Below are 9,024 nucleotides of genomic sequence, written 5' to 3' on the forward strand. Positions count from 1 at the left end.
CCTAACCCTTCCCCCACCCCGAGTCCTGCCCTGCAACCCACCAGCCCTCTACAAGCCCCACTTACTTTACAGGCTCCAGAAGGAAAGTGAACCTGACCTAACCTTTAGGAGTGACTAAAAGTCTCAGGCCCTGCCCTTCCCCCTCTCCCTCCCCTGCCCCTGCAGGCAGGGCTGGAGCTTTCCCACCCTTTTTGCGATCAGCTTTTGCAGGCTGAAGCTCTGCCAGCCTGTGGAGCTCTTTGCAAAAGCAGGAAATCAGCAGGTTTCTCTGCTAAAAGGGAAAATCCACGTTTTCTCTGATAAAAATGGGGAATCCATGGTTTTCTCTGATTTTCTGTGGGAAACAGAAAACCTGGATCCCTGATAATTTTATTTCCTTTTTCTGCTCCAGCTATTTTTACTATCCTTTTTGGGATCTTCAGAATAGCCACTTCAAACTAGTCACAGTGCAGAAGTTGGTGTTTAGAAGAGACTAGTCAGATAACCATGTTTGCCAAAGCAGTCCTTTATATTTGGGTTTCTTTTTCCCTGGCTCATCTTTTAGGGTAACTGCTGCTTTCCAGTTTTGAGAGTGGGCACCATAAAAGGAGCTGTTCAAGAGAAAATAGCTTAGGACCCCTCTAGACATTCAGATAAAAGCATGATAAGATTTGATGTTTGTTCCACACAATCTCACCTCCTGCCATGAATGCCCCACATACATGACAGGCATTTCACTTGACAGATGAAAAAAGATCTAACAACTTGGGTTTATTTTGCATGATATGCATGACAAGATGGCATCGGATCCTAACATGCCTTATTGCCAGTACAGGAGGAGCCCAGTATCAGGCTGTCCCTGCACCATCAAGTAGAAAGTTTCTGCAGCTGCAAGTCCTGTAGTTGACAGGACTTGAAGCTATAACAGCACCCAGTGGCTCCCAGGACCAAGAGTCTCTTAGTCTCTCCAGACTCTTGATCCTGGTGATGCCACCCAGGTGCCGTGGGGTACCACTGGACCAAGAGCCTCTTGGTCCTGGGTGCTGTGGGGAGCTGCTAGGACCAAGAGTCCATAGCTGTGGGACCATACAGGTGTGGAGAAACACCTCAGCTTTGGGACTCCCAGTCCTGGCTGCAGTTGCAAGCCACTCTCAGCCCCTTGTTACATCTGCAAATTTAAAGCCGGATAGCAACAGCTATAACATTATTGCATGTTTTTGAGCTCTGTCTTCATAGCTAGTTGGACCTTTTATGGCATAATTGTTATTTGGCATGTGTAGTCGGTCTAAATTAATTTCTCAGGTAACCAGTTAATTATGTAATACATGTAACATGTAGAAGGGGCCTTGAATTCTGTGATTTTTGTCTACCTTATACAGCATTTTTCCATTCCTCAATAGAGTGTCTGTGTGGCTGCCTGTAAGACTCCTGAGAGCATCACAGCAAGAGCCTCTTCCACATACAGAGGATGGGCATTTCTGTGCTATGCAGCCCTAAATGACTCCATTGCTTTTCAATGTTTAGTACATAAAATCTGTGAATCAGCAGATAGATAATTCAAGTACTTTTTCATATGTGCAACCTTATTTGTCTCAAGCATACCAATTTAGAGAGCAAATTTTTGACAGTTAAAAGAAAAGAACTGTGGTCACATAGCTGTTTCACATGTCACTTTCTGGTGTTACAATGTGGTCTATTTTTTTTTTTTCTTCATTTTGCCATGTCATCTGCAAACACTCTTCCACAATTTTATTGGAAGGGATGTGGTGTAAAGCTTTCACTTGACAGATGAAAAAAGATCTAACAACTTGGGTTTATTTTTATGCTTAACGCCATCTGTGTGTACATGGTTATCATTTACTTCATAGCTGTTTAGAATCTGTTCCTTGTGTTATTGCTGCTCAATAATATATCTTCTTTCTTCAGGTGGCATGCTCTCATAATTACATAAAAAGCGCCAGTAGATTAACAGTATTCACATGATTTTTAAAAATGGAGTATGTTCCTTTTTAATAGATGAAGATTTCTGTCTCTTTAGAATCTATTTGTTTGAACAGTTCCAGTTTCTCTCATTCTCATACCTTGCTTTGGCTATCAATTTTCATTTCCTAGAAAGAACTAAGTTACATGAAACTTATTCTTGTGGAGTCCCTGCTGAAGTTTTTATTGAGTCTTTCAGTGTGGCCTTACTGGCCTGATGGATTATTACTACTACTACTAATGCTGTAATAGTAGTAATAATAATAATAAACATTAGAAAACAAAGAGGTATATTTTGGCTAATATTTTCCCCCTCTCCTTAGTTTCCATTGAACACCTCTCTACTTTGGAAGAGAAGAAAGAAACAAGCAAGACTTTAAATAACCTTTGGCCCGTGCTTTAAAATCTAAATTATCAATATTTGTTTAACATCCTTTCTTTGTATGCTCTGATTTATAGTTTTGATTGCACTAATATTGCCTTAAGGCAAATAGGCCTTTTAGCAAAAGCAAAAAAGCCATAAAAAAGCTCTCTTTGGCAAACAGGTGGCATACCAAGTTGCTTTTTATTCAACAGAACTATTTGTTGCTGAATCTGCAATTTGTCCATCTGTCCTTGTCATGGAACAGAATTGTCTTCCAGAAAAGAATTCACCTTTTAATTTTGTTTTCCACATAACTATGAAAATATGAGTAGTGGAGGTCAATGTTATACATCTTTCTGAATATAAAAACAGCCTAAAAGTAATAGCACAGGGTATGTCTACATTAGACATTTACTGCAAAATTGCCTAATTAGCGCCGCAGTAAATTCTCAGCATCGACGTGTCTGGCTCTATTAGGCCGCAGTAAATTAATAAGTGTCACTGTAGTTAGTTAGTAGTTGTCAATGCAAGTACTATCCTACAACAGCATTATTTAGTGCTAGAGCATGAGGGTGCTTCAATGCAGGGGCTGTCTGCCAGCTAACCTTGCACTGGAGCACCCTTGTGCCACAGCCAGCCCCTCCACGTCACGTTGAGCTGGGTCACAGTAGCCCTAGGCTGGCAGGCTGACTCCTACAGTCCTCCTGCCAGCTGGGGCTGCTCTGACCTGGCTCAACATGCTGCAGTCCCAGGCACATGGGTAAACAGTCTGAAACTGGAAATGTAATGACAATGTAAAATTAATTAAATGTTATTACAATGGGGCCCTAATATTTATATACATTAATATTTGGGAAACATTGGGACTTTTGTTTTTGATTTTTAATTAAACAACCTGCTGCTGAATAATTGTATGCAAAGTTCTGTCTGCCGAGTGGCTGGCAAGAGTTTAGCAGGGTATTTGTTGTTAGACAAACTGCAGTAAGAAAGAACTTTGTTCTTATTTTTTCTGTTCAACCAGTGAATTTTATTGCCTCGGACAGTGTGATGGAGCTTATCTGGAACAGAAATCTAAGTACTGAACTTAAAAAAATATATTAATGGGCTACACTAGGTGGTCAGTTAGGGCTTTCCCTGGTTTCCCTGAAGCTTTTTCTCCAGCCAGCCTGTTTCATTAGCATGCAGCCAGGATCGTGTTCTTGAGTCACAACCACATTTAGCTGAACACAAAAAACCCCCACCTCCTGCCTTGGGAACCACTTCCTCATTTTGTTCCTCACTTTGCTTTAGATCATGGTTATTATACTTTAAAAGTTTGCACAACTGACATCCTCAGAGCACAAAAATAAAAAGCAAGGATGATGGGCTTTTATTTGATTTAACAAGAAATAAATGACTTGCTCACATAAGAACTGCCACTCTGAAAATCTCTTTTCAATCATTAATTAAACATATGTTGAAGTCTTTCAGGTTGTAGTCCTGAAAGAGACAGATGAATTCCACTACATATAACTAGAACTAGATAAATTCTTTCCTTTCTTGTCTGATCTGAAGAGGGTGAACATAATCCAAAACTTTTCCTCCTATAGCTTTTGCATCTAGTCTTTTGTGTAATAATCTAGGATGCAATATAGCACCTTCAGCACCAGCAGATGTCTCTGTGCTGAAAAGCTTTTATTTTTTAAATGATCCAGTCTTGACCGTTTTTATCATTTTTCACTTGCTCTCCTACGTTTCCATTGTTTTCTACTTTATTGAAAAGACTCTTTGCTTGGGTGATGGTTATGCTACACTAGATATCCATGTTGTGAATGTGTGAATAACCAGATTGCAAAGCCATATCCAAGCGTGTCCACTTGACTGCATCCACCCATGTGAGCTGCTGGGACTTCTGGGGGAATGTTCCATGGTAAGCTGAACCATACTGAGTCTGTCGCTGTGAGTTACAGAACGTGTCTGATTTTGGTACATGGGGAGAGTGGGAGAGTTATCAGATGACAGTGGAGGATTACCATCATTCAGTTGGTTTAGTTTTTGTCCACATTGCAGAGCAGGGAAGTGAGCAGCGTAAGCAAAAGCAGCACTTGGGCAGTCGCCTGGACTACCAGACAAGCTGAATACACCCAAGTTGAAAATACTGCCAACCTCAAATCAGAGACTTCTGTTTGCACCATAGTTTTGAAAACTCTGTTTTCACAATATTCCTGACATGGCAAAAACTAAATATTCAATAGAATTTTCTCACAGGATTTAAACCCCATTTTGTATTGTTTTCTTTGCTGTCTTGGGAAGGAGAAAGGAGGCCTGCTTCTAAATAGTCTGAGCAGCATAGCATGCAGAGTTTATCTTGGGCTACTCCTAAACACACTGATAAAGCCAATAATGTTGATCTCTCCTTTCAGGGAGGAAAAAAAGCATATTGCAAACCAGCAGTTACTGAAGTATCAAGCTAACATAAACAACTCCAGCTTTCTAATAGAAACATAACATTTGATGTCTTTTTTATTTTTGTTATTACATTAAGATACGTGCTGAGATTCCTTGCCTTGTTGACATGGGTTGAGTGATCTTTCAATAGTGTTATCTCAGTTTGGAATTAATAGGGCACACATTGGACTAAAAAGAACATTTGACACTTAAGTATTATAATGATATTTCTGTTTTAGGTTTTTTTATTTGTTTTTTTTTGTTTGTTTTTTAAACAGCTGAAGCTCTTAGTTTTATCAGGGATCTATGTATTCCTGCCATGCTTGTAGTTCACCAAGTATGCACCAGTATAGTCTGAAGTAAAATGTGCATCTGACATAAGGGAGAATCTTGCTTAATAAAGCAACCACCAATTCATTTAGCCATTTATATTTATCTTCTTTTTTTCCCTAGTTAACAGAAGGGATAGTATAAAAAAGTGTGGTAAGTGGGTATTACAAGTAAACCAGTTTGTGGAGGATGACTCTCATACTGATTCCTCAGCTGCACAAGAAATAGAATTTCAGATTGTTCTCAGCTCCCACTGTTGGGTTGAAGGAGAAACAGTCTTGCCCATAAAAAAAAATGTAGTAGCCTAAGAGACCAAAAGTGAACTAAAGATTAAAGAAATTAGAAATGAAATTAAAAAACATGCCTATTCCATTGATCTCCCTTTAGCCCTCTACCCTCAAAAAAGTGAACATTTACAACTGAAATCCATAGCTGTGTTCTTTGTTTTGCAACACAATTAAACAGTTGTTTTAAGCAGATGCCCAGAAATGTTGACAAGGTTCCTTGAGTGATTCTGATATCTTTTATTAGACCAACCCAAATAGTTGGAGAATAGTTATTAAGCAAGCTTTCGGGTTCAAAAACCCTTTGTCAGGCTAAGGAAGTTTCAGCAGTTGGTGAAGAGCACACACCAACTGCTGAAACTTCCTTAGCCTGACGAAGGGTTTTTGAACCCGAAGGCTTACTTAATAACTATTCTCCAACTATTTGGGTGGGTCTAATAAAAGATATCAGACTCATCCAAGGAACCTTGTCTGCCTATGTCCTGAGACCAACGCGGCTACAAGCTACACCCCTGCAGAAATGTTGATGCATTTCTGGGGAAAACCCTATATGCTGACTTGTTTGTGGCAGTGGATGAAGGTGTCTGTGATCTTAATGTTCAGGCAAATGCCTGAGAGTACTGTTGATGAAATAATGCCCTGCTGAAGAGAACCACGTTAATGACCTCGATAGTCCCAAAAGCTGCAAAACATGCCCTATTGCTGCATTATGAAAGGTCTTAAAAGATCTTATATGGTTTGTATTCAAATTAAATTATAGTATCCACTAAGGTACTAAGGTTTTCACTGTAGTCCTACTTGATGCCCCATAAACAACAGCAGTATTTTACAGCAAATATTGAAGAGAATCAACTGCTAATAATATGAAAATTTAAATCCAAAATCAGTCTTCCCTCTTTATTTTCCTGAGAAGCAGCCACTAAAGCATGCAGTTCACATACTTGGCTATACTGATCTTGGCTTATCTCACCCAAGATAAGCTTCTGATGAAGATTTTTGTGTTAGCTTTTTATCATATGTTCATGCCTTCTTGGAAGGTGATTGGAAAAAGTGCTTCTTCCTGTAGCATGACAGTCTAGTGAGTTGGGTCACAATGAAATGTTTGAGGTGTAATAAAGCTCAGTGTTCCAATGTTTGGCCACATATAATCTTTCATTTCCATCAGGGAAAAAAAGAATGAAAGTTTAACTTGTTCTCTCTTGTCTGTACAACTAGGGAATGGGAAATATCCATGTGAAACTCCTTTCTATTGCATGTGTGGCAGAAGGGCACAAATTATTACTAATTGCAGTTATGCAGTATAGGCTTGTTGTTTAGGAATGCTTTTGGTTTCTGGGTTGGTTTGTTTGTTTGGTTTGTTATTTGGGTATCATGATGTATAAGCAGCCAGACTGCGGTTTTTAAAACTTAGCCTTTTGTACTGAGTTTTAATTCCGACTTAAAATTAAGTAATTCTTTATGAATTTGAGTAAAAAATTGTAACATACAGCAAATCAGTACCCTTTGAAAGTCTGTCATTCAGAGATATTCACTAAAATCAAAGATATTCAAAGATTTTCACTAAAAATGGCTTATTTCATGAACTATAATGTGAAGTGTTTAGTCAATGGTTTTTCAGTAACTACGTGTTTAGAATTGAATGAAGAGGTACATATGTTGGTCAGTTCTTTATTTTAAAATCTAACATCTTAAATTTTACATTCTGGGCTTCACATGAAGTTGATGCCATTTTCTTCTTTGATATGATAATATTTGCCGTTTAGGTCAGCATGATGGACCTCTGCCCCGGCAGCATGCTGGGCTACTTCCAGAGTCTCTTATTTGGGCATATATTGTGCAGCTCAGCTCCGCACTGCGAACCATTCATACAGCAGGATTGGCATGTCGAGTTATGGACCCATCGAAGATTCTGGTAACCGGCAAAACAAGGTAAGAAAAACAGGCTTTGCTAATTATTTTTGATTACTGACATCTTTGTGCATGATAGCTGCAGTCCCTATGCTAGAACATGAAAATAAATTAGTACTTTGACTAAAATATTTTATATTTGTAGCTGGTATGGGAGGAATGAAGCTGTAGAATTTTGTTATTAAGGAACAAGTCTTGAATTCAGTTTAGAAGAAATGAATGTTATCTTTTGATCACAGGTAGTAGGTAATATGCCAATTTTTGAAACTTCCAATTTGACCCTAATTGAAAGCTGCCATTTTAGAACAGTAAGGCAGCAGTGGAACAGAGTGCCCAAGGAGTTGTGAAGTCTCCTTCACTAGAAGTTTTCAAGAGGAGACTGGATACACATGGCTCACAAATGATTCAAGATTAGCATTTCTGCATTCATGCAGGGGGCTTGGGCCAGATAACCTTCAAGGTCCTTTTTAAACTTCTGATTTTATCATCTGCACCATATGTTTTAGCTAATTTTGTAGCAGAAGAATGTACATGGCTTCTTGTAATCATAATGCTTGATATGATAAGTACAAGAGGAAAAATCTAAAATTAAAAATTCTAATGGCCTCTTCCCTTGGTCCCAAAGGTTACGTGTGAATTGTGTTGGAATCTTTGATGTTTTAACATTCGATAACAGTCAAAATAATCCACTGGCACTCATGGCTCAGTTTCAAGTAAGTTAACAGTCCCGTGATACTTTTAGAAAAGGCTGGTTACTGTTAATTAAATTATTCTTGTGTATATATTATGTACATTTGATATTTTTATTATACTTAGTAAATGTATGTGTGACTGCACATATGTATACAGGTGTGCACACACTCACTTTTCCTTTGGCATGGTTTTAATATTTGTTTGTGATTTCCATTGGATTTTGTGGGTTTTTTCCTTTTTTTTAGTTTCAATTGTAGCACTTACAGTAAAACGTAAGAGTTATTTTACATAACCATAAAATCATCTCTTGGTGAAACTGGCCAATTGTCGCCTTGGGTCCACCAGGATCCACTGGCTGGAAAATTGGCTCCGGGGTCGGACCCAGAGGGTAGTAATTGATGGAAGTCACTCATCATGGTGTCCTGTGACCAGTGGGGTCCCCCAAGGCTCTGTCCTTGGACCCATACTGTTCAACATCTTCATTAATGATGTGGACACTGGAGTCAGAAGCGGACTGGCCAAGTTCGCCGATGACACCAAACTTTGGGGCAAAGCATCCACACCAGAAGACAGGCAGGTGATCCAGGCTGACCTGGACAGGCTCAGCAAGTGGGCGGACGAGAATCTGATGGTGTTCAACGCCGATAAATGCAAGGTTCTCCACCTTGGAAAGAAAAACCTGCAGCATCCTTATAGGCTCGGCAATGCTACGCTGTCTAGCACTAGGGAAGAAAGAGACTTGAGGGTCATCATTGACCACAAGATGAACATGAGCCTGCAATGTGATGCTGCGGCTAGTAAAGCGACCAAAACGCTAGCTTGCATCCGTAGATGCTTCTCAAGCAAATCCCGGGACATCATTCTCCCCCTGTACTCGGCCTTAGTGAGGCCGCAGCTGGAGTACTGCATCGAGTTTTGGGCTCCACAATTCAAAAAGGATGTGGAGAAGCTTGAGAGTCCAGAGAAGAGCCACGCGCATGATCAGAGGTCAGGGAAGCAGACCATATGACGACAGGCTGAGAGCCCTGGGGCTCTTTAGCCTGGAAAAGCGCAGGCTCA

The 9,024-nt window shown here is 39.7% G+C and overlaps 1 protein-coding gene across 1 annotated transcript in view; it reads left to right on the plus strand.

Moving 5' to 3' along the window:
* PAN3 (poly(A) specific ribonuclease subunit PAN3) overlaps positions 1 to 9,024 on the plus strand; it is a 126,230-nt gene that overhangs the window by 93,293 nt on the left and 23,913 nt on the right. The window contains 2 exon segments of the mRNA XM_006027488.3: positions 7,128 to 7,293; positions 7,898 to 7,985. Coding sequence (XP_006027550.2) covers positions 7,128 to 7,293; positions 7,898 to 7,985 — 254 coding nt within the window.

The sequence above is a fragment of the Alligator sinensis genome, unplaced genomic scaffold (genome assembly GCF_000455745.1).
Source record: "Alligator sinensis unplaced genomic scaffold, ASM45574v1 scaffold84_2, whole genome shotgun sequence".
NCBI lineage: Eukaryota > Metazoa > Chordata > Crocodylia > Alligatoridae > Alligator > Alligator sinensis.